The sequence below is a fragment of the Phallusia mammillata genome, chromosome 7 (assembly GCF_965637545.1).
Source record: "Phallusia mammillata chromosome 7, kaPhaMamm4.hap1.1, whole genome shotgun sequence".
Classification (NCBI taxonomy): Eukaryota; Metazoa; Chordata; class Ascidiacea; order Phlebobranchia; family Ascidiidae; genus Phallusia; species Phallusia mammillata.
In genome coordinates this window covers 11,131,471-11,158,860 of record NC_137258.1, presented here as the reverse complement: position 1 = coordinate 11,158,860, position 27,390 = coordinate 11,131,471, and the positions used below count along the sequence as shown (strand labels likewise).

The 27,390-nt window shown below is 40.0% G+C and overlaps 1 protein-coding gene, 1 long non-coding RNA gene and 15 other non-coding genes across 18 annotated transcripts; all 17 read left to right on the top strand.

The window, feature by feature from the left end:
* Positions 1-4,823: 4,823 nt before the first annotated feature.
* On the top strand, positions 4,824-6,897 carry LOC145239612 (uncharacterized). The gene is made up of 5 exons (XR_013862345.1): positions 4,824-5,188; positions 5,546-5,698; positions 5,815-5,906; positions 5,993-6,065; positions 6,515-6,897. It is a non-coding gene; the product is annotated as an uncharacterized LOC145239612 (long non-coding RNA).
* A 2,606-nt stretch (positions 6,898-9,503) lies between these two features.
* Positions 9,504-10,926, top strand: LOC145239483 (uncharacterized). 2 transcript variants are annotated; one of them, XM_080102815.1, is made up of 2 exons: positions 9,504-10,597; positions 10,720-10,926. In XM_080102815.1, exon 1 carries the CDS (start codon positions 9,512-9,514, stop codon positions 10,100-10,102), a length of 591 nt encoding a protein of 196 aa, XP_079958941.1. In that variant the 5' UTR covers positions 9,504-9,511; the 3' UTR covers positions 10,103-10,597; positions 10,720-10,926. The 2 variants fall into 2 exon arrangements, with proteins under 2 accessions (XP_079958941.1, XP_079958942.1); XM_080102816.1 differs by having other exon boundaries at positions 9,504-10,776; positions 10,841-10,926.
* A 616-nt stretch (positions 10,927-11,542) lies between these two features.
* Trnah-gug (transfer RNA histidin (anticodon GUG)) lies at positions 11,543-11,614 on the top strand. Its single transcript has one exon. It is a non-coding gene; the product is annotated as a tRNA-His (tRNA).
* A 248-nt stretch (positions 11,615-11,862) lies between these two features.
* Positions 11,863-11,934, top strand: Trnah-gug (transfer RNA histidin (anticodon GUG)). Its single transcript has one exon. It is a non-coding gene; the product is annotated as a tRNA-His (tRNA).
* Positions 11,935-12,829: 895 nt separating this feature from the next.
* Positions 12,830-12,901, top strand: Trnah-gug (transfer RNA histidin (anticodon GUG)). Its single transcript has one exon. It is a non-coding gene; the product is annotated as a tRNA-His (tRNA).
* A 573-nt stretch (positions 12,902-13,474) lies between these two features.
* Trnah-gug (transfer RNA histidin (anticodon GUG)) lies at positions 13,475-13,546 on the top strand. Its single transcript has one exon. It is a non-coding gene; the product is annotated as a tRNA-His (tRNA).
* A 249-nt stretch (positions 13,547-13,795) lies between these two features.
* Positions 13,796-13,867, top strand: Trnah-gug (transfer RNA histidin (anticodon GUG)). Its single transcript has one exon. It is a non-coding gene; the product is annotated as a tRNA-His (tRNA).
* Positions 13,868-14,440: 573 nt separating this feature from the next.
* Positions 14,441-14,512, top strand: Trnah-gug (transfer RNA histidin (anticodon GUG)). The gene has a single exon. It is a non-coding gene; the product is annotated as a tRNA-His (tRNA).
* Positions 14,513-15,407: 895 nt separating this feature from the next.
* Trnah-gug (transfer RNA histidin (anticodon GUG)) lies at positions 15,408-15,479 on the top strand. Its single transcript has one exon. It is a non-coding gene; the product is annotated as a tRNA-His (tRNA).
* A 573-nt stretch (positions 15,480-16,052) lies between these two features.
* Trnah-gug (transfer RNA histidin (anticodon GUG)) lies at positions 16,053-16,124 on the top strand. The gene has a single exon. It is a non-coding gene; the product is annotated as a tRNA-His (tRNA).
* Positions 16,125-16,373: 249 nt separating this feature from the next.
* On the top strand, positions 16,374-16,445 carry Trnah-gug (transfer RNA histidin (anticodon GUG)). Its single transcript has one exon. It is a non-coding gene; the product is annotated as a tRNA-His (tRNA).
* Positions 16,446-17,018: 573 nt separating this feature from the next.
* On the top strand, positions 17,019-17,090 carry Trnah-gug (transfer RNA histidin (anticodon GUG)). The gene has a single exon. It is a non-coding gene; the product is annotated as a tRNA-His (tRNA).
* An 895-nt stretch (positions 17,091-17,985) lies between these two features.
* On the top strand, positions 17,986-18,057 carry Trnah-gug (transfer RNA histidin (anticodon GUG)). Its single transcript has one exon. It is a non-coding gene; the product is annotated as a tRNA-His (tRNA).
* Positions 18,058-20,830: 2,773 nt separating this feature from the next.
* Trnah-gug (transfer RNA histidin (anticodon GUG)) lies at positions 20,831-20,902 on the top strand. The gene has a single exon. It is a non-coding gene; the product is annotated as a tRNA-His (tRNA).
* Positions 20,903-21,150: 248 nt separating this feature from the next.
* On the top strand, positions 21,151-21,222 carry Trnah-gug (transfer RNA histidin (anticodon GUG)). Its single transcript has one exon. It is a non-coding gene; the product is annotated as a tRNA-His (tRNA).
* A 2,473-nt stretch (positions 21,223-23,695) lies between these two features.
* Trnah-gug (transfer RNA histidin (anticodon GUG)) lies at positions 23,696-23,767 on the top strand. The gene has a single exon. It is a non-coding gene; the product is annotated as a tRNA-His (tRNA).
* Positions 23,768-25,305: 1,538 nt separating this feature from the next.
* Positions 25,306-25,377, top strand: Trnah-gug (transfer RNA histidin (anticodon GUG)). Its single transcript has one exon. It is a non-coding gene; the product is annotated as a tRNA-His (tRNA).
* Positions 25,378-27,390: the final 2,013 nt, after the last annotated feature.

Genomic DNA, 27,390 nt, shown 5'->3' with positions numbered 1-27,390 from the left:
CATGCCCCTCTACCAACGCCATACCTGTGGGAACAGACAATTGTTGAAATCAAACTTCCGCAAGACAATTCCTCTAAGCATACATGGGAATGCTTATAGATCAGCGGTTCTTAACCGGTGGGAAATTTAATGTTTTTAGCGGGAAAATTGTTCGCAAATCAATGCATTTGATCTGGTGATTGTGATGCAATATATGACTAATGCAAGCACATAAGATTTTTTTAAATTCCACACGATTTTACTTTCTCACCAAATCACCATTCAAACTAAATAAGATTGCAGTGTACCTTTAAGGTCCCGACAAAATCGCTTCACAAAAATCTTTCGATGAAAGAAATTTTATTTTGTTAATGTTGGACACAAAACATCATTATGAGAATAACAGAGAGGGAAATTCGAACTTGATTTACTTGAGTGGGAAACCACACCAAAAAGGTTAAGAACCACTGGCTTAGATGAACAAAATTGGTTGGATGACTTAACTATTGAGAGAGCTGTGAAGGCGATACATTCTGAAACAGAAGGTTATCTATTTGGTGACAGTTTTTTGATCAATTCCTCGATTAAAAACGAGCATCAAATTATTGCAACATTCGCGTGCAATAACGATGCATTAAATTGCGACAGATTAATGTTTGCTGCAAATACTGGGATTCATTTGTATCTGATTGTGGTAGACTTCGAACAGCGGGCAATATTTTTATTAGATTCTTTGCCAACCTCATTGTCCCAAGTTAAAAATCATCTGGCGGCCACATTCAACATCTTCAAAGCATGCTTTGCAGTAGCGGATCAAACAACCGAAATTGATGATTGGCGTTCCTTGCGATGCACCGATGTCCCAATGCAATCAAATTCATTCGATTGTGGCATGCATGTGATCATAAACTGCTACTTCATTATAACTAAACTGCCAATACCTGTCCAAATTACTTCAGAAAATACCAGAAAATGGATAAAACAACTTATACTGAAAAACCCACCCACAACCACCAAACGACAACCCAGAGTCAGGTTGGATGAAGCAAAAAAAAAAACAATTTTTGGAGAAGTCAAGATGATTTTTCTTCAACAATTGCCATCCAAGATTGTTCTTTCAATGAAGTAATTGGCGATATCTCTACGTCAAACCGATGGTCTGTTTGTGAGGCTGAAGATTGTGACGGCAACAAAACCGAAGAGCAACAAATTTTGTGCGTGACTTACCGAAGGTGGTTCCGTAAATCTTCTTTGCCTGGAAAAGTTGCATTTTCGGGAACATACTATTCATGCACAAAAAAAGTTGAGTGTCGATTTCCGTCATGAGAAATGCATAGAGAATGATCTCTGTCGATTTCCGTCATAAGAAATGCATAGAGAATGTTCTCTGTCGATTTCCGTCATAGGAAATGCATAGAGAATGATCTCTGTCGATTTCCGTCATAAGAAATGCATAGAGAATATTGAGTGTCGATTTCCGTCATAAGAAATGCATAGAGAATGTTGAGTGTCGATTTCCGTCATAAGAAATGCATAGAGAATGATCTCTGTCGATTTCCGTCATAAGAAATGCATAGAGAATGATCCCCGTCAATTTCCGTCATAAGAAATGCATAGAGAATGATCTATGTCGATTTCCGTCATAAGAAATGCATAGAGAATGTTGAGTGTCGATTTCCGTCATAAGAAATGCATAGAGAATGTTGAGTGTCGATTTCCGTCATAGGAAATGCATAGAGAATGATCTCTGTCGATTTCCGTCATAAGAAATGCATAGAGAATGATCTCTGTCGATTTCCGTCACAAGAAATGCATAGAGAATGTTCTCTGTCGATTTCCGTCATAAGAAATGCATAGAGAATGTTCTCTGTGGATTTCCGTCATAGGAAATGCATAGAGAATGATCTCTGTCGATTTCCGTCATAAGAAATGCATAGAGAATGTTGAGTGTCGATTTCCGTCATAAGAATTACATAGAGAATGTTGAGTGTCGATTTCCGTCATAAGAAATGCAGAGAGAATGATCTCTGTCGATTTCCGTCATAAGAAATACATAGAGAAAGTTCTCTGTGGATTTCCGTCATAAGAAATGCATAGAGAAAGTTCTCTGTGGATTTCCGTCATAGGAAATGCATAGAGAATGATCTCTGTCGATTTCCGTCATAAGAAATACACAGAGAATGATCTCTGTCGATTTCCGTCATAAGAAATGCATAGAGAATGTTGAGTGTCGATTTCCGTCATAAGAATTACATAGAGAATGTTGAGTGTCGATTTCCGTCATAAGAAATGGATAGAGAATGATCTATGTCGATTTCCGTCATAAGAAATACATAGAGAATGATCTCTGTCGATTTCCGTCATAAGAAATGCATAGAGAATGTTCTCTGTCGATTTATGTCATAAGAAATGCATAGAGAATGATCTCTGTCGATTTCCGTCATAAGAAATACACAGAGAATGATCTCTGTCGATTTCCGTCATAAGAAATGCATAGAGAATGTTGAGTGTCGATTTCCGTCATAAGAATTACATAGAGAATGTTGAGTGTCGATTTCCGTCATAAGAAATGGATAGAGAATGATCTATGTCGATTTCCGTCATAAGAAATACATAGAGAATGATCTCTGTCGATTTCCGTCATAAGAAATGCATAGAGAATGTTCTCTGTCGATTTATGTCATAAGAAATGCATAGAGAATGATCTCTGTCGATTTTCGTCATAAGAAATGCATAGAGAATATTGAGTGTCGATTTCCGTCATAAGAAATGCATAGAGAATGTTCTCTGTCGATATCTGTCATAAGAAATGCATAGAGAATGATCTCTGTCGATTTCCGTCATAAGAAATGCATAGAGAATGTTGAGTGTCGATTTCCGTCATAAGAAATACACAGAGAATGATCTCTGTCGATTTCCGTCATAAGAAATGCATAGAGAATGATCCCCGTCAATTTCCGTCATAAGAAATGCATAGAGAATGATCTATGTCGATTTCCGTCATAAGAAATGCACAGAGAATGTTGAGTGTCGATTTCCGTCATAAGAAATGCATAGAGAATGTTCTCTGTTGATTTCCGTCATAAGAAATGCATAGAGAATGATCTATGTCGATTTCCGTCATAAGAAATACATAGAGAATGATCTCTGTCGATTTCCGTCATAAGAAATGCATAGAGAATGTTCTCTGTCGATTTATGTCATAAGAAATGCATAGAGAATGATCTCTGTCGATTTCCGTCATAAGAAATGCATAGAGAATATTGAGTGTCGATTTCCGTCATAAGAAATGCATAGAGAATGTTGAGTGTCGATTTCCGTCATAAGAAATGCATAGAGAATGATCTCTGTCGATTTCCGTCATAAGAAATGCATAGAGAATGATCCCCGTCAATTTCCGTCATAAGAAATGCATAGAGAATGATCTATGTCGATTTCCGTCATAAGAAATGCATAGAGAATGATCTCTGTCGATTTCGGTCATAAGAAATGCATAGAGAATGTTCTCTGTCGATTTCCGTCATAAGAAATGCATAGAGAATGTTCTCTGTGGATTTCCGTCATAGGAAATGCATAGAGAATGATCTCTGTGGATTTCCGTCATAAGAAATGCATAGAGAATGTTGAGTGTCGATTTCCGTCATAAGAATTACATAGAGAATGTTGAGTGTCGATTTCCGTCATAAGAAATGCATAGAGAATGATCTATGTCGATTTCCGTCATAAGAAATACATAGAGAATGTTCTCTGTGGATTTCCGTCATAAGAAATGCATAGAGAAAGTTCTCTGTGGATTTCCGTCATAGGAAATGCATAGAGAATGATCTCTGTCGATTTCCGTCATAAGAAATACACAGAGAATGATCTCTGTCGATTTCCGTCATAAGAAATGCATAGAGAATGTTGAGTGTCGATTTCCGTCATAAGAATTACATAGAGAATGTTGAGTGTCGATTTCCGTCATAAGAAATGGATAGAGAATGATCTATGTCGATTTCCGTCATAAGAAATACATAGAGAATGATCTCTGTCGATTTCCGTCATAAGAAATGCATAGAGAATGTTCTCTGTCGATTTATGTCATAAGAAATGCATAGAGAATGATCTCTGTCGATTTTCGTCATAAGAAATGCATAGAGAATATTGAGTGTCGATTTCCGTCATAAGAAATGCATAGAGAATGTTGAGTGTCGATTTCCGTCATAAGAAATGCATAGAGAATGATCTCTGTCGATTTCCGTCATAAGAAATGCATAGAGAATGATCCCCGTCAATTTCCGTCATAAGAAATGCATAGAGAATGATCTATGTCGATTTCCGTCATAAGAAATGCATAGAGAATGTTGAGTGTCGATTTCCGTCATAAGAAATGCATAGAGAATGATCTCTGTCGATTTCCGTCATAAGAAATGCATAGAGAATGTTCTCTGTGGATTTCCGTCATAAGAAACACATAAAGAATGATCTCTGTCGATTTCCGTCATAAGAAATGCATAGAGAATGTTCTCTGTGGATTTCCGTCATAAGAATTACATAGAGAATGTTGAGTGTCGATTTCCGTCATAAGAAATACATAGAGAATGATCTCTGTCGATTTCCGTCATAAGAAATGCATAGAGAATGTTCTCTGTCGATTTCCGTCATAAGAAATGCATAGAGAATGTTGAGTGTCGATTTCCGTCATAAGAAATGGATAGAGAATGTACTCTGTCGATTTCCGTCATAAGAAATGCATAGAGAATGTTGAGTGTCGATTTCCGTCATAAGAAATACATAGAGAATGATCTCTGTCGATTTCCGTCATAAGAAATGCATAGAGAATGTTCTCTGTCGATTTCCGTCATTTTGAAAAGATTTCCTATTTCCGTAAATTAGATTTGAATTATTTCCGTCATTTCCGTCTTTTCCTATTTCCGTAAATTAGTATGTCGTTTCTTTCGTTTCCGTCATTTCCGTTTTCCGTAAATTAGTATTGTCCAAATCATTTTTTATCTACAATTGCAGTTTTAATATTCATTACATAGTACATTCTAAACCTGTGTGAATTTGTCATAAAACTACTTTGTGTTGAAGACACACATACTTGTCATTTCGGTCATCGAATGAAAGACCACAAAAGGGTTGCTTAACATTAGTACATAAACAACCCATGTGTAAAAAGTATCTTTACTGCCCTGCAACACCTACAGATGGATGAGTTCAGTTTTATGTAAGTTTTAAGTAGCTAATAGTTGTATATGTGTTTACCCTAAATGTTACAGAATGCAATGTATGTTGTTAGATTTATATGCAAAAAATACCTTACATGCTGTTCTTCTCTTTATGCATGAGAATAAATATGTTAGAAATGATCATTATCTAATGCTGGTCATGTATATCATGGATTTTGCTGCTGTTTGCAAATTCATTCTGTCATATAGTAAAAAAAAGTGTAGCGCAATGAATGAGTAGTTGCAGATAGTTTTTTTAATTTGCTATTTTAGTTGTTGGAATTGAGGCACTTTTGCTTTCCAAAAATATAAATATTTTTTATATTTACCAGTTACTTGTGTTTTTGTTTTTTTAGCCAACAAGTTACACATTTTGGAGTGATGCTGAAGAAAAAAAGGAAACTTGTGACAATGCAAAATCTGTCTAAAGTCCCCAACCTAGTGGCAACTAAGAACTAGAGGCTTATGACTGCAAGCACACTGGAGACGAAATCTTTTAATAAATCCTAGTAAGTTTTAAACTAATTTATGTGTAGTTCTTTTGTGCAAATCTCACTCTAAAGCCAACATTTGTGTTACATTGCTGCATGAACATTACAATTACAACAGTGCTTGTGATTTTTAGGTATACTCTTGGCAAACCTGGAAGGTCCGTTTCCTTGCAATATTCTCTGGAAAATGACAAAAATTATCGAAACAAACAAAGGACAGCAAAAGGTATAGTTCTACTTGCAGAAGTTTGTGTAACAAAACCCTATTAAGTTTGTACACAGTATTTACTTTTGACTTTTTTTGTATTATAGTCTGGTGTTCAAAGCAAAACACTGGATTCCTGAAGCACCAGAAGAGAAAAGCTTAAACTAGTCTGAATACAAAGTAAGTTTATTAACAGTACAAATTTAATTTTATTGTGGCCCTAAGACTGACCAAGCTCTGACCCTATTTGCTTGATTTATGCTGGAGTGTTGAAATATGAAGCAGTGTACAGTGTGGAATGTTGGTTGTTTGTCCTTAAAATGTCTTTAGGCAGAAAATGTTTGAAACAATTAAATAACACCTGCTACCCAAACCTTTAATAGATAAGATTTTGTTTTTGTTTGTTTACCTTACAACAATTGACACACCATCCCCAAAATGGGTCAAATGATTGTCTAGCTGCCTAAATACCACATTTACAAGTCAAATAGTAATACCTTTGCATAGAAATTGTTATAAATGTGAAAGTTGTATCTGCAACCTCATGTTGTTCTTTGCTCACAAAATTGACATATGCTGCAATAAATTATACCTGAAGAACTAATCTCATCGACAAATTTGATTTGCAGAGTGGAAACGCGGAAATCTTTGTCAACATCCTTGACTTCAGATGTGAGAAGTAAAGATTGGTTTTTTAAAGGCAGAGATTGCCATGGACTTTGATTGAGAGTTTTTCTATATTTTACTGGCACTATTTGAAATGTTTATTTGTATCTGCTATAATTGTGTTGTATTATGAACAAGCCATGTCAAACAGATATTATAAGGCAATGTTTTAGCACAATGCAACTAAAACCTTAATAGTATTTACAAGCTCTTTAGGAGTCATACATGTTTGTCTATTGTTGTGTGAATGGCATACTTTTTCGCCGTGTTTTGCTGTTTACTGCTAACCCTTTTTGATTCTGTACTACTGTGATTTTTCACCATCAATATTATATTCCTACTTTAATTCCTTGGCATGTTTAATTGTTAGCATTAGTTAGAAAGCTACAAACGTTTTAAACATTGCAAACATGTCAACACGTAATTAGGATCGGCGTTGTTAGGTGTCGTACTCATGTTTATTTGTGCGTATTATTGACATAAATTACCACGTCATATATACATCGTATGGAGTAGACACTCTTACGTAAAAATGACGTCATGAGTTACGTCATACAAATGTAATTTTTAACGTTAGTTATTACGTTTGGTTCAACGCATATTTGACGTAATTCAACAACGTCATGGAGACGCGTTTTTATGAGGTCGTATTGACGTTTAACTAGACGTGCAACAAACGTCATGGAAAAACGTTGTTTACAACGTCCTATCTACGTTTTCTGGAGTCGACACTTTTACGTAAAACAAACGTCACGATTTACGTTTTAAAGACGTCACGAATGTACGTTATCCGCAACGTCCTATCTACGTCTTCTGGAGTCGACACTTTTACGTAAAACAAACGTCACGATTTACGTTTTAAAGACGTCACGAATGTACGTTATCCGCAACGTCCTATCTACGTCTTCTGGAGTCGACACTTTTACGTAAAACAAACGTCACGATTTACGTTTTAAAGACGTCACGAATGTACGTTATCCGCAACGTCCTATCTACGTCTTCTGGAGTCGACACTTTTACGTAAAACAAACGTCACGATTTACGTTTTAAAGACGTCACGAATGTACGTTATCCGCAACGTCCTATCTACGTCTTCTGGAGTCGACACTTTTACGTAAAACAAACGTCACGATTTACGTTTTTGAGACGTCACGAATTTACGTTATCTGCAACGTCCTATCTACGTTTTCTGGAGTCGACAATTTTACGTAAAAATAACGTTGCAAATTTACGTTTCAAGAACGTAATTTACAACGTTCGTAGTTACGTTTACTGAACGTAAGGTCTACGTTATGCACAACGTAGTTTCCAACGTCCTATCTACGTATTCTGGAGTCGACACTTTTACGTAAAATTGACGTTTTGTCGCAACGTCCTATCGACCAAACTTGACCAAAAATCTACGTCGAGCCGACGTCAAATTGTTAGCTGGGTTAATCATTCTCTTCTTTTGGCGCTTTTCATGTAATCGCCTTTTCTTGCGTTCACATACCTACGACAGAGTACTTATACCATTCCATTCGTTACGAAACGGAGAGTGTTATCCTCGGGCAGTCGTCCAGCGTGTATGCTGGACTGATTGCCCTGTTGTTGCCTGTGAAGTTGTACGCTTGTTGAATGCAGTTTCTTTAGAACTGAATGCCAGATTACTGTGAATTTGGCAGTTGTATGTATTAGCATTATGTCTTGTGTTTAATAATTGTTTGTGTGTTTCTCTTATTAAAATCACTTGGTGGAGTGGAACTAGGTTTGGTTTATAGACAGGTTTTACTTTCATAAAGTAATTTAACTTTAACTAAAAGTTCGTTCTTACACAAAAAGCAATAAGCGAATTAGTGAACTCACGCAATAATAAAATAACTAGATAATATAATCTACATTAACGTAAGATTATACTCTAAATTTAGTGGCATTTCTATGATAGCTCAAATAGTTAATTTAGACTAAAAAGGCTACCTAGAAACGTTACACATATGTAAATGTTTATGGATTTGTTACTTACCTTCGACAAGAAGATGAGAATCATCGTGTACATTTATCCTCTTTGTGTGGGAAATCCAAGGTCACTCCACCTAAAAGTGAAAGCATTCCCAGATTGGAACTTGTTGCAGCTGTTCTTGCTGTTAAAGCTGACAAGTGGTTACGAGAACACTTGGATTATCCTGATTGTAAGTCTGCATTTTGGACTGACTCAAGTGCTGTTCTCTTTAGCATTTCAAATGAGAGAAAGCGGTTTTCTACATTTGTGGCAAATCGTTTATCAAAAATACATCAGCAGACTACCACATCCCAATGGAGGCATGTAGGAACCAAGCAGAATCCTGCTGATGAAGCTTCAAGAGGAATTACACTGAAGAAGCTACTTGGATCAAGTTTATGGCTCAAGGGTCCGAGATTTTTAGAGAAGCATGAAAGTTCTTGGCCAAGCAACCCTGCTGTTAAAGAATGTGTGCCAGATGAATTTAAGCCAATTGAAGTAAAAAAGTCAATGGCAACTTGCTGTTATACAACCAACCCTGTTGACACTTTAATAAACAGGTTTTCATCATTGTTTAAGTTAAAGAAGGCAGTAGCCTGGATATTGCGGTTCAAACGCAATGTGCCTCGCAGTCAGCAGCTGATGGCAGATCTACCACCAGCACGCTTGAAGCCGAACGAGCCACCATTCTCGTATACCGGAATCGATTTTTTCGGTCCGTTTTTAGTGAAGCGCGGCCGCAGCGAAGTAAAGAGATATGGCTGCATTTTTACCTGCATGACGATGCGTGCCGTACATATCGAAGTTGCCGAAGATTTGTCAACCGACTCGCTCATAAACGCCTTAAGAAGATTTATTGCTCGAAGAGGAAAGCCAGTTGAAATTAATAGCGATACTGGAAGAGCTAAACAAGGAGAAGCTGAAAGCTCATCTCCAACAGAAGGGAATAAAATGGTCGTTTAATCCCCCAGCAGCAAGTCACATGGGCGGCATATGGGAGAGATTAATCCGTTCCATACGAAAAATCTTGAATTTGATGCTACACGAATCATCGATAGTTAGTGAAGATACCCTACGTACGTTGATGGTGGAGGTTGAAAATATACTCAACTCCAGACCGTTGACGCCTGTCACGTTTAGTCCAAGCAACGACGTTCCTTTGACACCTAATCACATTTTGTTACAAAAGCCAAGCCCTGTCATGTCACCTGGGCAATTTGACGAAAAGGACAACTACACCCGCCGTCGGTGGCGTCAGGTGCAGTTTCTCGCCGACGAATTTTGGAGACGATGGGCCAAGGAGTACTTGCCAACCATCGCTTTGCGGCAAAAGTGGCCAGACAGAAGAAAAAACATCGAAGTCGGCGATATCGTTCTCGTGGTTAACGAATCTATGCCCCGTCGAGGCTGGGACCTTGGTCGAGTTATCAATACTTATCCGGACAAACATGGAGTTGTCAGACAAGTTGACGTCAAAACGAAATCAAGCATCATCAAAAGGCCGATTGCAAAGTTGTGCCTTGTTGTTGAGGCTAGCGGTTCTCAATTGCATCCGACACGCCTCGACAACTAGTCGTCGATTGCTAGCGTCGAGCGTGGTGCACTAGATTGAAAGAAGACATGAAGAAATGAACGCTATGCTGTTGAGCCAACACCCACGCTTGTTTATTCACACAGGCGTTTGATTGCTGCAACTAGCCAATTGAAATTGGCAGATTTTCGTCGCTATCGCGTGTGAATTTACGATGTTTTTTGTGTTTGTGAATTGAAAATGTATGCTTCTGAGCCGTACATTTGTGGGGGAGGATGTTACATCGCAAATTACTGTTTTGTCTGCCGTTTCCCCATATTGCAAATTGTCAGTGTAAATAGCGCTATCATGTGGATAGTTTCGCGCCTCGTGCTCGACAAGTTTGCTGGAAACGTCAGTAGTTCGTTTCTTGTGTCTAGGAAACTACTGTCGTTTGTTTTTCAGGAAAATTAAGTAAATCTTTTGTTAAATTTGTTAAAAGTAACCTGTTGCTGCGCACATAAAGTCTGCCAGTAATTCGTGTCCAAGTTGTTTTTGGTAAGTGTTGTTTTATTTGCTTGTTTATCTTGGTCAACATTATGCCAATACCCATTGTCTTGTATTGTTAAACCCTTGTTGTGACATTATGCCTGGTCTAAAGTGTACTCTGTTATTTACAGTTTGACTTGATTGCTTGTCGACAAATAACTGTTTAAAGTCCTGGTCAAAACGTTTCGGTAAGAGTGTAATATTATAAAACCGGCGTTTTTCATTGTGTTTATGCCATGATATTTACTTTAGAAAACCGTCCGCCAATCTAGAAGTAACTGCATCCTGCTAATTGAAGCCATCAAGGGCTTTGTTTCAAATAAACTGTTACAACCTTGTGTGGAGTGTTAGCTGGAAGAAGCCTGTAGTTGGAATTTGGCAGGCGCGTTTTTGATCCAAATTAGAAGTACCAGAGTGGACGTCTGTGCCCACCAGGAGCACCGAAGTAGAGGTTACAGTTTGTTTCTGGCGATTGTTTTTAGTTTGTACTGCAACTGCAAACACTTCAAAATCATTGGAACTTATTGAAAACTGATGCATCGACAAATTCAGCAGAGTGGCGCAGCGGAAGCGTGCTGGGCCCATAACCCAGATGTCGATGGATCGAAACCATGCATCCTCTGCTACATACATGCTATGATCGTATAGTGGTTAGTACTTCACGTTGTGGCCGTGACAACCCAGGTTCGAATCCTGGTTACAGCAGATTCATTTTGTGTTTGTTTCTGGCGATTGTTTTAAGTTGCTTTGCATTTGTGAACAAACATAAAAATGCTGGTTGCATCTATTGTTGAATTTCTTGAATGTTTGCATTTTGAACTGCAAACACATTCAAATTATTGGAACTTATTGAAAACTGTTCCATCGACAAAATCAGCAGAGTGGCGCAGCGGAAGCGTGCTGGGCCCATAACCCAGATGTCGATGGATCGAAACCATCCTCTGCTACATACATGCTGTGATCGTATAGTGGTTAGTACTTCACGTTGTGGCCGTGACAACCCAGGTTCGAATCCTGGTCACAGCAGATTTGTTTTTGTTTGTTTCTGGCGATTGTTTTAAGTTGCTTTGCATTTGTGAACAAACACAAAAATGCTGGTTGCATCTATTCTCGAATTTTTTGAATGATTGCATTTTGAACTGAAAACACTTTCAAATTATTGGAACTTATTGAAAATTGTTGGTTCGACAAAATCAGCAGATTGGCGCAGCGGAATCGTGCTGGGCCCATAACCCAGAGGTCGATGGATCGAAACCATCCTCTGCTACATACATGCTGTGATCGTATAGTGGTTAGTACTTCACGTTGTGGCCGTGACAACCCAGGTTCGAATCCTGGTCACAGCAGATTCATTTTTTGTTTGTTTCCGGCGATTGCTTTAAGTTGCTTTGCATTTGTGAACAAACATAAAAATGCTGGTTGCATCTATTGTTGAATTTCTTGAATGTTTGCATTTTAAACTGCAAATATTTTTAAATTATTGGAACTTATTGAAAACTGTTGCATGATCAAAATCAGCAGAGTGGCGCAGCGGAAGCGTGCTGGGCCCATAACCCAGAGGTCGATGGATCGAAACCATCCTCTGCTACATTCATGCAGTGATCGTATAGTGGTTAGTACTTCACGTTGTGGCCGTGACAACCCAGGTTCGAATCCTGGTCACAGCAGATTCATTTTTTGTTTGTTTCTGGCGATTGTTTTAAGTTGCTTTGCATTTGTGAACAAACATAAAAATGCTGGATGCATCTATTGTTGAATCTCTTGAATGATTGCATTTTGAACTGCAAACACTTTCAAATTATTGAAACTTATTGAAAACTGTTGCATCGACAAAATCAGCAGAGTAGCGCAGCGGAAGCGTGCTGGGCCCATAACCCAGAGGTCGATGGATCGAAACCATCCTCTGCTACATACATGCAGTGATCGTACAGTGGTTAGTACTTCACGTTGTGGCCGTGACAACCCAGGTTCGAATCCTGGTCACAGCAGATTCATTTTTTGTTTGTTTCTGGCGATTGTTTTAAGTTGCTTTGCATTTGTGAACAAACATAAAAATGCTGGTTGCATCTATTGTTGAATTACTTGAATGTTTGCATTTTGAACTGCAAACACTTTCAAATGATTGGAACTTATTGAAAACTGTTGCATCGACTAAATCAGCAGAGTGGCGCAGCGGAAGCGTGCTGGTCCCATAACCCAGATGTCGATGGATCGAAACCATGCATCCTCTGCTACATACATGCTGTGATCGTATAGTGGTTAGTACTTCACGTTGTGGCCGTGACAACCCAGGTTCGAATCCTGGTCACAGCAGATTCATTTTTTGTTTGTTTCTGGCGATTGTTTTAAGTTGCTTTGCATTTGTGAACAAACATAAAAATCCTGGATGCATCTATTGTTGAATCTCTTGAATGTTTGCAATTTAAACTGCAAATACTTTTAAATTATTGGAACTTATGAAAACTGTTGCATGAACAAAATCAGCAGAGTGGCGCAGCGGAAGCGTGCTGGGCCCATAACCCAGAGGTCGATGGATCGAAACCATCCTCTGCTACATACATGCAGTGATCGTATAGTGGTTAGTACTTCACGTTGTGGCCGTGACAACCCAGGTTCGAATCCTGGTCACAGCAGATTCATTTTTTGTTTGTTTCTGGCGATTGTTTTAAGTTGCTTTGCATTTGTGAACAAACATAAAAATGCAGGATGCATCTATTGTTGAATCTCTTGAATGATTGCATTTTGAACTGTAAACACTTTCAAATTATTGGAACTTATTGAAAACTGTTGCATCGACAAAATCAGCAGAGTGGCGCAGCGATAGCGTGCTGGGCCCATAACCCAGATGTCGATGGATCGAAACCATGCATCCTCTGCTACATACATGCTGTGATCGTATAGTGGTTAGTACTTCACGTTGTGGCCGTGACAACCCAGGTTCGAATCCTGGTCACAGCAGATTCATTTTGTGTTTGTTTCTGGCGATTGTTTTAAGTTGCTTTGTATTTGTGAACAAACATATGCTGGTTGCATCTATTGTTGAATCTCTTGAATGATTGCATTTTGAACTGCAAACACTTTCAAATCATTGGAACTGATTGAAAACTGTTGTATCGGCAAAATCAGCAGAGTGGCGCAGCGGAAGCGTGCTGGGCCCATAACCCAGATGTCGATGGATCGAAACCATGCATCCTCTGCTACATACATGCTGTGATCGTATAGTGGTTAGTACTTCACGTTGTGGCCGTGACAACCCAGGTTCGAATCCTGGTCACAGCAGATTCATTTTTTGTTTGTTTCTGGCGATTGTTTTAAGTTGCTTTGCATTTGTGAACAAACATAAAAATCCTGGATGCATCTATTGTTGAATCTCTTGAATGTTTGCAATTTAAACTGCAAATACTTTTAAATTATTGGAACTTATGAAAACTGTTGCATGAACAAAATCAGCAGAGTGGCGCAGCGGAAGCGTGCTGGGCCCATAACCCAGAGGTCGATGGATCGAAACCATCGTCTGCTACATACATGCAGTGATCGTATAGTGGTTAGTACTTCACGTTGTGGCCGTGACAACCCAGGTTCGAATCCTGGTCACAGCAGATTCATTTTTTGTTTGTTTCTGGCGATTGTTTTAAGTTGCTTTGCATTTGTGAACAAACATAAAAATGCAGGATGCATCTATTGTTGAATCTCTTGAATGATTGCATTTTGAACTGTAAACACTTTCAAATTATTGGAACTCATTGAAAACTGTTGCATCGACAAAATCAGCAGAGTGGCGCAGCGATAGCGTGCTGGGCCCATAACCCAGATGTCGATGGATCGAAACCATGCATCCTCTGCTACATACATGCTGTGATCGTATAGTGGTTAGTACTTCACGTTGTGGCCGTGACAACCCAGGTTCGAATCCTGGTCACAGCAGATTCATTTTGTGTTTGTTTCTGGCGATTGTTTTAAGTTGCTTTGTATTTGTGAACAAACATATGCTGGTTGCATCTATTGTTGAATCTCTTGAATGATTGCATTTTGAACTGCAAACACTTTCAAATCATTGGAACTGATTGAAAACTGTTGCATCGGCAAAATCAGCAGAGTGGCGCAGCGGAAGCGTGCTGGGCCCATAACCCAGATGTCGATGGATCGAAACCATGCATCCTCTGCTACATACATGCTGTGATCGTATAGTGGTTAGTACTTCACGTTGTGCCCGTGACAATCCAGGTTCCAATCCTGGTCACAGCAGATTCATTTTTTGTTTGTTTCTGGCGATTGTTTTAAGTTGCTTTGCATTTGTGAACAAACATAAAAATGCAGGATGCATCTATTGTTGAATCTCTTGAATGATTGCATTTTGAACTGCAAACACTTTCAAATTATTGGAACTTATTGAAAACTGTTGCATCGACAAATTCAGCAGAGTGGCGCAGCGGAAGCGTGCTGGGCCCATAACCCAGAGGTCGATGGATCGAAACCATCGTCTGCTACATACATGCAGTGATCGTATAGTGGTTAGTACTTCACGTTGTGGCCGTGACAACCCAGGTTCGAATCCTGATCACAGCAGATTCATTTTTTGTTTGTTTCTGGCGATTGTTTTAAGTTGCTTTGCATTTGTGAACAAACATAAAAATGCTGGTTGCATCTATTGTTGAATTACTTGAATGTTTGCATTTTGAACTGCAAACACTTTCACATTATTGGAACTTATTGAAAACTGTTGCATCGACTAAATCAGCAGAGTGGCGCAGCGGAAGCGTGCTGGTCCCATAACCCAGATGTCGATGGATCGAAACCATGCATCCTCTGCTACATACATGCTGTGATCGTATAGTGGTTAGTACTTCACGTTGTGGCCGTGACAACCCAGGTTCGAATCCTGGTCACAGCAGATTCATTTTTTGTTTGTTTCTGGCGATTGTTTTAAGTTGCTTTGCATTTGTGAACAAACATAAAAATCCTGGATGCATCTATTGTTGAATCTCTTGAATGTTTGCAATTTAAACTGCAAATACTTTTAAATTATTGGAACTTATGAAAACTGTTGCATGAACAAAATCAGCAGAGTGGCGCAGCGGAAGCGTGCTGGGCCCATAACCCAGAGGTCGATGGATCGAAACCATCCTCTGCTACATACATGCAGTGATCGTATAGTGGTTAGTACTTCACGTTGTGGCCGTGACAACCCAGGTTCGAATCCTGGTCACAGCAGATTCATTTTTTGTTTGTTTCTGGCGATTGTTTTAAGTTGCTTTGCATTTGTGAACAAACATAAAAATGCAGGATGCATCTATTGTTGAATCTCTTGAATGATTGCATTTTGAACTGTAAACACTTTCAAATTATTGGAACTTATTGAAAACTGTTGCATCGACAAAATCAGCAGAGTGGCGCAGCGATAGCGTGCTGGGCCCATAACCCAGATGTCGATGGATCGAAACCATGCATCCTCTGCTACATACATGCTGTGATCGTATAGTGGTTAGTACTTCACGTTGTGGCCGTGACAACCCAGGTTCGAATCCTGGTCACAGCAGATTCATTTTTTGTTTGTTTCTGGCGATTGTTTTAAGTTGCTTTGTATTTGTGAACAAACATATGCTGGTTGCATCTATTGTTGAATCTCTTGAATGATTGCATTTTGAACTGCAAACACTTTCAAATCATTGGAACTGATTGAAAACTGTTGTATCGGCAAAATCAGCAGAGTGGCGCAGCGGAAGCGTGCTGGGCCCATAACCCAGATGTCGATGGATCGAAACCATGCATCCTCTGCTACATACATGCTGTGATCGTATAGTGGTTAGTACTTCACGTTGTGGCCGTGACAACCCAGGTTCGAATCCTGGTCACAGCAGATTCATTTTTTGTTTGTTTCTGGCGATTGTTTTAAGTTGCTTTGCATTTGTGAACAAACATAAAAATCCTGGATGCATCTATTGTTGAATCTCTTGAATGTTTGCAATTTAAACTGCAAATACTTTTAAATTATTGGAACTTATGAAAACTGTTGCATGAACAAAATCAGCAGAGTGGCGCAGCGGAAGCGTGCTGGGCCCATAACCCAGAGGTCGATGGATCGAAACCATCGTCTGCTACATACATGCAGTGATCGTATAGTGGTTAGTACTTCACGTTGTGGCCGTGACAACCCAGGTTCGAATCCTGGTCACAGCAGATTCATTTTTTGTTTGTTTCTGGCGATTGTTTTAAGTTGCTTTGCATTTGTGAACAAACATAAAAATGCAGGATGCATCTATTGTTGAATCTCTTGAATGATTGCATTTTGAACTGTAAACACTTTCAAATTATTGGAACTTATTGAAAACTGTTGCATCGACAAAATCAGCAGAGTGGCGCAGCGATAGCGTGCTGGGCCCATAACCCAGATGTCGATGGATCGAAACCATGCATCCTCTGCTACATACATGCTGTGATCGTATAGTGGTTAGTACTTCACGTTGTGGCCGTGACAACCCAGGTTCGAATCCTGGTCACAGCAGATTCATTTTGTGTTTGTTTCTGGCGATTGTTTTAAGTTGCTTTGTATTTGTGAACAAACATATGCTGGTTGCATCTATTGTTGAATCTCTTGAATGATTGCATTTTGAACTGCAAACACTTTCAAATCATTGGAACTGATTGAAAACTGTTGCATCGGCAAAATCAGCAGAGTGGCGCAGCGGAAGCGTGCTGGGCCCATAACCCAGATGTCGATGGATCGAAACCATGCATCCTCTGCTACATACATGCTGTGATCGTATAGTGGTTAGTACTTCACGTTGTGCCCGTGACAATCCAGGTTCCAATCCTGGTCACAGCAGATTCATTTTTTGTTTGTTTCTGGCGATTGTTTTAAGTTGCTTTGCATTTGTGAACAAACATAAAAATGCAGGATGCATCTATTGTTGAATCTCTTGAATGATTGCATTTTGAACTGCAAACACTTTCAAATTATTGGAACTTATTGAAAACTGTTGCATCGACAAATTCAGCAGAGTGGCGCAGCGGAAGCGTGCTGGGCCCATAACCCAGAGGTCGATGGATCGAAACCATCGTCTGCTACATACATGCAGTGATCGTATAGTGGTTAGTACTTCACGTTGTGGCCGTGACAACCCAGGTTCGAATCCTGATCACAGCAGATTCATTTTTTGTTTGTTTCTGGCGATTGTTTTAAGTTGCTTTGCATTTGTGAACAAACATAAAAATGCTGGTTGCATCTATTGTTGAATTACTTGAATGTTTGCATTTTGAACTGCAAACACTTTCACATTATTGGAACTTATTGAAAACTGTTGCATCGACTAAATCAGCAGAGTGGCGCAGCGGAAGCGTGCTGGTCCCATAACCCAGATGTCGATGGATCGAAACCATGCATCCTCTGCTACATACATGCTGTGATCGTATAGTGGTTAGTACTTCACGTTGTGGCCGTGACAACCCAGGTTCGAATCCTGGTCACAGCAGATTCATTTTTTGTTTGTTTCTGGCGATTGTTTTAAGTTGCTTTGCATTTGTGAACAAACATAAAAATCCTGGATGCATCTATTGTTGAATCTCTTGAATGTTTGCAATTTAAACTGCAAATACTTTTAAATTATTGGAACTTATGAAAACTGTTGCATGAACAAAATCAGCAGAGTGGCGCAGCGGAAGCGTGCTGGGCCCATAACCCAGAGGTCGATGGATCGAAACCATCCTCTGCTACATACATGCAGTGATCGTATAGTGGTTAGTACTTCACGTTGTGGCCGTGACAACCCAGGTTCGAATCCTGGTCACAGCAGATTCATTTTGTGTTTGTTTCTGGCGATTGTTTTAAGTTGCTTTGCATTTGTGAACAAACATAAAAATGCAGGATGCATCTATTGTTGAATCTCTTGAATGATTGCATTTTGAACTGCAAACACTTTCAAATTATTGGAACTTATTGAAAACTGTTGCATCGACAAAATCAGCAGAGTGGCGCAGCGGAAGCGTGCTGGGCCCATAACCCAGAGGTCGATGGATCGAAACCATCGTCTGCTACATACATGCAGTGATCGTATAGTGGTTAGTACTTCACGTTGTGGCCGTGACAACCCAGGTTCGAATCCTGGTCACAGCAGATTCATTTTGTGTTTGTTTCTGGCGATTGTTTTAAGTTGCTTTGTATTTGTGAACAAACATATGCTGGTTGCATCTATTGTTGAATCTCTTGAATGATTGCATTTTGAACTGCAAACACTTTCAAATCATTGGAACTGATTGAAAACTGTTGCATCGGCAAAATCAGCAGAGTGGCGCAGCGGAAGCGTGCTGGGCCCATAACCCGGATGTCGATGGATCGAAACCATGCATCCTCTGCTACATACATGCTGTGATCGTATAGTAGTTAGTACTTCACGTTGTGCCCGTGACAATCCAGGTTCCAATCCTGGTCACAGCAGATTCATTTTTTGTTTGTTTCTGGCGATTGTTTTAAGTTGCTTTGCATTTGTGAACAAACATAAAAATGCAGGATGCATCTATTGTTGAATCTCTTGAATGATTGCATTTTGAACTGCAAACACTTTCAAATTATTGGAACTTATTGAAAACTGTTGCATCGACTAATTCAGCAGAGTGGCGCAGCGGAAGCGTGCTGGGCCCATAACCCAGAGGTCGATGGATCGAAACCATGCATCCTCTGCTACATATATGGTGTGATCGTAGTGACAACCCAGGTTCGAATCCTGGTCACAGCAGATTTATTTTTTGTTTGTTTCTGGCGATTGCTTTAAGTTGCTTTGCATTTGTGAACAAACATAACAATTCTGGTTGCATCTATTGTTGAATCTCTTGAATGATTGCATTTTGAACTGCAAACACTTTCAAATTATTAGAACTTATTGAAAACTGTTGCATCGAAAAAATCAGCAGAGTGGCGCAGCGGAAGCGTGCTGGGCCCATAACCCAGATGTCGATGGATCGAAACCATGCATCCTCTGCTACATACATGCTGTGATCGCACAGTGGTTAGTATTTCACGTTGTGCCCGTGACAATCCAGGTTCCAATCCTGGTCACAGCAGATTCATTTTTTGTTTGTTTCTGGCGATTGTTTTAAGTTGCTTTGCATTTGTGAACAAACATAAAAATGCAGGATGCATCTATTGTTGAATCTCTTGAATGATTGCATTTTGAACTGCAAACACTTTCAAATTATTGGAACTTATTGAAAACTGTTGCATCGACAAATTCAGCAGAGTGGCGCAGCGGAAGCGTGCTGGGCCCATAACCGAGATGTCGATGGATCGAAACCATGCATCCTCTGCTACATATATGGTGTGATCGTAGTGACAACCCAGGTTCGAATCCTGGTCACAGCAGATTTATTTTTTGTTTGTTTCTGGCGATTGCTTTAAGTTGCTTTGCATTTGTGAACAAAGATAAAAATTCTGGTTGCATCTATTCTCGAATTTCTTGAATGTTTGCATTTTAAACTGCAAACACTTTCAAATTATTGGAACTTATTGAAAACTGTTGCATCGACAAAATCAGCAGAGTGGCGCAGCGGAAGCGTGCTGTCCCCATAACCCAGAGGTCGATGGATCGAAACCATCGTCTGCTACATACATGCAGTGATCGTATAGTGGTTAGTACTTCACGTTGTGGCCGTGACAACCCAGGTTCGAATCCTGGTCACAGCAGATTCATTTTTTGTTTGTTTCTGGCGATTGTTTTAAGTTGCTTTGCATTTGTGAACAAACATAAAAATGCAGGATGCATCTATTGTTGAATCTCTTGAATGATTGCATTTTGAACTGCAAACACTTTCAAATTATTGGAACTTATTGAAAACTGTTGCATCGACAAAATCAGCAGAGTGGCGCAGCGGAAGCGTGCTGGGCCCATAACCCAGACGTCGATGGATCGAAACCATCCTCTGCTACATACATGCTGTGATCGTATAGTGGTTAGTACTTCACGTTGTGGCCGTGACAACACAGGTTCGAATCCTGGTCACAGCAGATTTGTTTTTGTTTGTTTCTGGCGATTGTTTTAAGTTGCTTTGCATTTGTGAACAAACATAAAAATGCTGGTTGCATCTATTCTGGAATTTTTTGAATGATTGCATTTTGAACAGAAAACACTTTCAAATTATTGGAACTTATTGAAAACTGTTGCATGAACATAATCAGCAGAGTGGCGCAGCGGAAGCGTGCTGGGCCCATAACCCAGAGGTCGATGGATCGAAACCATCCTCTGCTACATACATGCTGTGATCGTATAGTGGTTAGTACTTCACGTTGTGGCCGTGACAACCCAGGTTCGAATCCTGGTCACAGCAGATTTGTTTTTGTTTGTTTCTGGCGATTGCTTTAAGTTGCTTTGCATTTGTGAACAAACATAAAAATTCTGGTTGCATCTATTCTCGCATTTCTTGAATGATTGCACATTGAACTGCAAACACTTTCAAATCATTGGAACTTATTGAAAACTGTTGCATCGACAAATTCAGCAGAGTGGCGCAGCGGAAGCGTGCTGGGCCCATAACCAAGAGGTCGATGGATCGAAACCATCCTCTGCTACATACATGCTGTGATCGTATAGTGGTTAGTACTTCACGTTGTGGCCGTGACAACCCAGGTTCGAATCCTGGTCACAGCAGATTCATTTTTTGTTTGTTTCCGGCGATTGCTTTAAGTTGCTTTGCATTTGTGAACAAACATAAAAATTCTGGTTGCATCTATTCTCGCATTTCTTGAATGTTTGCATTTTAAACTGCAAATATTTTCAAATTATTGGAACTTATTGAAAACTGTTGCATCGACAAATTCAGCAGAGTGGCGCAGCGGAAGCGTGCTGGGCCCATAACCCAGAGGTCGATGGATCGAAACCATCCTCTGCTACATACATGATGTGATCGTATAGTGGTTAGTACTTCACGTTGTGGCCGTGACAACCCAGGTTCGAATCCAGGTCACAGCAGATTCATTTTGTGTTTGTTTCTGGCGATTGTTTTAAGTTGCTTTGTATTTGTGAACAAACATATGCTGGTTGCATCTATTGTTGAATCTCTTGAATGATTGCATTTTGAACTGCAAACACTTTCAAATCATTGGAACTTATTGAAAACTGTTGCATCGGCAAAATCAGCAGAGTGGCGCAGCGGAAGCGTGCTGGGCCCATAACCCAGATGTCGATGGATCGAAACCATGCATCCTCTGCTACATACATGCTGTGATCGTATAGTGGTTAGTACTTCACGTTGTGCCCGTGACAATCCAGGTTCCAATCCTGGTCACAGCAGATTCATTTTTTGTTTGTTTCTGGCGATTGTTTTAAGTTGCTTTGCATTTGTGAACAAACATAAAAATGCAGGATGCATCTATTGTTGAATCTCTTGAATGATTGCATTTTGAACTGCAAACACTTTCAAATTATTGGAACTTATTGAAAACTGTTGCATCGACAAATTCAGCAGAGTAGCGCAGCGGAAGCGTGCTGGGCCCATAACCCAGAGGTCGATGGATCGAAACCATCGTCTGCTACATACATGCAGTGATCGTATAGTGGTTAGTACTTCACGTTGTGGCCGTGACAACCCAGGTTCGAATCCTGGTCACAGCAGATTCATTTTTTGTTTGTTTCTGGCGATTGTTTTAAGTTGCTTTGCATTTGTGAACAAACATAAAAATGCAGGATGCATCTATTGTTGAATCTCTTGAATGATTGCATTTTGAACTGCAAACACTTTCAAATTATTGGAACTTATTGAAAACTGTTGCATCGACAAATTCAGCAGAGTAGCGCAGCGGAAGCGTGCTGGGCCCATAACCCAGAGGTCGATGGATCGAAACCATCGTCTGCTACATACATGCAGTGATCGTATAGTGGTTAGTACTTCACGTTGTGGCCGTGACAACCCAGGTTCGAATCCTGGTCACAGCAGATTCATTTTTTGTTTGTTTCTGGCGATTGTTTTAAGTTGCTTTGCATTTGTGAACAAACATAAAAATGCAGGATGCATCTATTGTTGAATCTCTTGAATGATTGCATTTTGAACTGCAAACACTTTCAAATTATTGGAACTTATTGAAAACTGTTGCATCGACAAATTCAGCAGAGTGGCGCAGCGGAAGCGTGCTGGGCCCATAACCGAGATGTCGATGGATCGAAACCATGCATCCTCTGCTACATATATGGTGTGATCGTAGTGACAACCCAGGTTCGAATCCTGGTCACAGCAGATTCATTTTTTGTTTGTTTCTGGCGATTGTTTTAAGTTGCTTTGCATTTGTGAACAAACATAAAAATTCTGGTTGCATCTATTCTCGCATTTCTTGAATGTTTGCATTTTAAACTGCAAATATTTTCAAATTATTGGAACTTATTGAAAACTGTTGCATCGACAAAATCAGCAGAGTGGCGCAGCGGAAGCGTGCTGGCCCCATAACCCAGAGGTCGATGGATCGAAACCATCGTCTGCTACATACATGCAGTGATCGTATAGTGGTTAGTACTTCACGTTGTGGCCGTGACAACCCAGGTTCGAATCCTGGTCACAGCAGATTCATTTTTTGTTTGTTTCTGGCGATTGTTTTAAGTTGCTTTGCATTTGTGAACAAACATAAAAATGCAGGATGCATCTATTGTTGAATCTCTTGAATGATTGCATTTTGAACTGCAAACACTTTCAAATTATTGGAACTTATTGAAAACTGTTGCATCGACCAAATCAGCAGAGTGGCGCAGCGGAAGCGTGCTGGGCCCATAACCCAGAGGTCGATGGATCGAAACCATCCTCTGCTACATACATGATGTGATCGTATAGTGGTTAGTACTTCACGTTGTGGCCGTGACAACCCAGGTTCGAATCCTGGTCACAGCAGATTCATTTTTTGTTTGTTTCTGGCGATTGTTTTAAGTTGCTTTGTATTTGTGAACAAACATATGCTGGTTGCATCTATTGTTGAATCTCTTGAATGATTGCATTTTGAACTGCAAACACTTTCAAATCATTGGAACTGATTGAAAACTGTTGCATCGGCAAAATCAGCAGAGTGGCGCAGCGGAAGCGTGCTGGGCCCATAACCCAGATGTCGATGGATCGAAACCATGCATCCTCTGCTACATACATGCTGTGATCGTATAGTGGTTAGTGCTTCACGTTGTGGCCGTGACAACCCAGGTTCGAATCCTGGTCACAGCAGATTCATTTTTTGTTTGTTTCTGGCGATTGTTTTAAGTTGCTTTGCATTTGTGAACAAACATAAAAATGCAGGATGCATCTATTGTTGAATCTCTTGAATGTTTGCATTTTGAACTGCAAACACTTTCAAATTATTGGAACTTATTGAAAACTGTTGCATCGACAAAATCAGCAGAGTGGCGCAGCGGAAGCGTGCTGGGCCCATAACCCAGACGTCGATGGATCGAAACCATCCTCTGCTACATACATGCTGTGATCGTATAGTGGTTAGTACTTCACGTTGTGGCCGTGACAACACAGGTTCGAATCCTGGTCACAGCAGATTTGTTTTTGTTTGTTTCTGGCGATTGCTTTAAGTTGCTTTGCATTTGTGAACAAACACAAAAATTCTGGTTGCATCTATTCTCGAATTTTTTGAATGATTGCATTTTGAACTGAAAACACTTTCAAATTATTGGAACTTATTGAAAACTGTTGCATCGACAAAATCAGCAGAGTGGCGCAGCGGAAGCGTGCTGGGCCCATAACCCAGAGGTCGATGGATCGAAACCATCGTCTGCTACATACATGCAGTGATCGTATAGTGGTTAGTACTTCACGTTGTGGCCGTGACAACCCAGGTTCGAATCCTGGTCACAGCAGATTCATTTTTTGTTTGTTTCTGGCGATTGTTTTAAGTTGCTTTGCATTTGTGAACAAACATAAAAATGCAGGATGCATCTATTGTTGAATCTCTTGAATGATTGCATTTTGAACTGCAAACACTTTCAAATTATTGGAACTTATTGAAAACTGTTGCATCGACAAAATCAGCAGAGTGGCGCAGCGGAAGCGTGCTGGGCCCATAACCCAGACGTCGATGGATCGAAACCATCCTCTGCTACATACATGCTGTGATCGTATAGTGGTTAGTACTTCACGTTGTGGCCGTGACAACACAGGTTCGAATCCTGGTCACAGCAGATTTGTTTTTTGTTTTTTGTTTGTTTCTGGCGATTGTTTTAAGTTGCTTTGCATTTGTGAACAAACATAAAAATGCTGGTTGCATCTATTCTGGAATTTTTTGAATGATTGCATTTTGAACAGAAAACACTTTCAAATTATTGGAACTTATTGAAAACTGTTGCATGAACATAATCAGCAGAGTGGCGCAGCGGAAGCGTGCTGGGCCCATAACCCAGAGGTCGATGGATCGAAACCATCCTCTGCTACATACATGCTGTGATCGTATAGTGGTTAGTACTTCACTTTGTGGCCGTAACAACCCAGGTTCGAATCCTGGTCACAGCAGATTTGTTTTTGTTTGTTTCTGGCGATTGCTTTAAGTTGCTTTGCATTTGTGAACAAACATAAAAATTCTGGTTGCATCTATTCTCGCATTTCTTGAATGATTGCACATTGAACTGCAAACACTTTCAAATCATTGGAACTTATTGAAAACTGTTGCATCGACAAATTCAGCAGAGTGGCGCAGCGGAAGCGTGCTGGGCCCATAACCAAGAGGTCGATGGATCGAAACCATCCTCTGCTACATACATGCTGTGATCGTATAGTGGTTAGTACTTCACGTTGTGGCCGTGACAACCCAGGTTCGAATCCTGGTCACAGCAGATTCATTTTTTGTTTGTTTCTGGCGATTGCTTTAAGTTGCTTTGCATTTGTGAACAAACATAAAAATTCTGGTTGCATCTATTCTCGCATTTCTTGAATGTTTGCATTTTAAACTGCAAATATTTTCAAATTATTGGAACTTATTGAAAACTGTTGCATCGACAAATTCAGCAGAGTGGCGCAGCGGAAGCGTGCTGGGCCCATAACCCAGAGGTCGATGGATCGAAACCATCCTCTGCTACATACATGATGTGATCGTATAGTGGTTAGTACTTCACGTTGTGGCCGTGACAACCCAGGTTCGAATCCAGGTCACAGCAGATTCATTTTGTGTTTGTTTCTGGCGATCGTTTTAAGTTGCTTTGTATTTGTGAACAAACATATGCTGGTTGCATCTATTGTTGAATCTCTTGAATGATTGCATTTTGAACTGCAAACACTTTCAAATCATTGGAACTTATTGAAAACTGTTGCATCGGCAAAATCAGCAGAGTGGCGCAGCGGAAGCGTGCTGGGCCCATAACCCAGAGGTCGATGGATCGAATCCATGCATCCTCTGCTACATACATGCTGTGATCGTATAGTGGTTAGTACTTCACGTTGTGCCCGTGACAATCCAGGTTCCAATCCTGGTCACAGCAGATTCATTTTTTGTTTGTTTCTGGCGATTGTTTTAAGTTGCTTTGCATTTGTGAACAAACATAAAAATGCAGGATGCATCTATTGTTGAATCTCTTGAATGATTGCATTTTGAACTGCAAACACTTTCAAATTATTGGAACTTATTGAAAACTGTTGCATCGACAAATTCAGCAGAGTAGCGCAGCGGAAGCGTGCTGGGCCCATAACCCAGAGGTCGATGGATCGAAACCATCGTCTGCTACATACATGCAGTGATCGTATCGTGGTTAGTACTTCACGTTGTGGCCGTGACAACCCAGGTTCGAATCCTGGTCACAGCAGATTCATTTTTTGTTTGTTTCTGGCGATTGTTTTAAGTTGCTTTGCATTTGTGAACAAACATAAAAATGCAGGATGCATCTATTGTTGAATCTCTTGAATGATTGCATTTTGAACTGCAAACACTTTCAAATTATTGGAACTTATTGAAAACTGTTGCATCGACAAATTCAGCAGAGTGGCGCAGCGGAAGCGTGCTGGGCCCATAACCGAGATGTCGATGGATCGAAACCATGCATCCTCTGCTACATATATGGTGTGTTCGTAGTGACAACCCAGGTTCGAATCCTGGTCACAGCAGATTCATTTTTTGTTTGTTTCTGGCGATTGTTTTAAGTTGCTTTGCATTTGTGAACAAACATAAAAATTCTGGTTGCATCTATTCTCGAATTTTTTGAATGATTGCATTTTGAACTGCAAATATTTTCAAATTATTGGAACTTATTGAAAACTGTTGCATCGACAAAATCAGCAGAGTGGCGCAGCGGAAGCGTGCTGGCCCCATAACCCAGAGGTCGATGGATCGAAACCATCGTCTGCTACATACATGCAGTGATCGTATAGTGGTTAGTACTTCACGTTGTGGCCGTGACAACCCAGGTTCGAATCCTGGTCACAGCAGATTCATTTTTTGTTTGTTTCTGGCGATTGTTTTAAGTTGCTTTGCATTTGTGAACAAACATAAAAATGCAGGATGCATCTATTGTTGAATCTCTTGAATGATTGCATTTTGAACTGCAAACACTTTCAAATTATTGGAACTTATTGAAAACTGTTGCATCGACAAAATCAGCAGAGTGGCGCAGCGGAAGCGTGCTGGGCCCATAACCCAGACGTCGATGGATCGAAACCATCCTCTGCTACATACATGCTGTGATCGTATAGTGGTTAGTACTTCACGTTGTGGCCGTGACAACACAGGTTCGAATCCTGGTCACAGCAGATTTGTTTTTGTTTGTTTCTGGCGATTGTTTTAAGTTGCTTTGCATTTGTGAACAAACATAAAAATGCTGGTTGCATCTATTCTGGAATTTTTTGAATGATTGCATTTT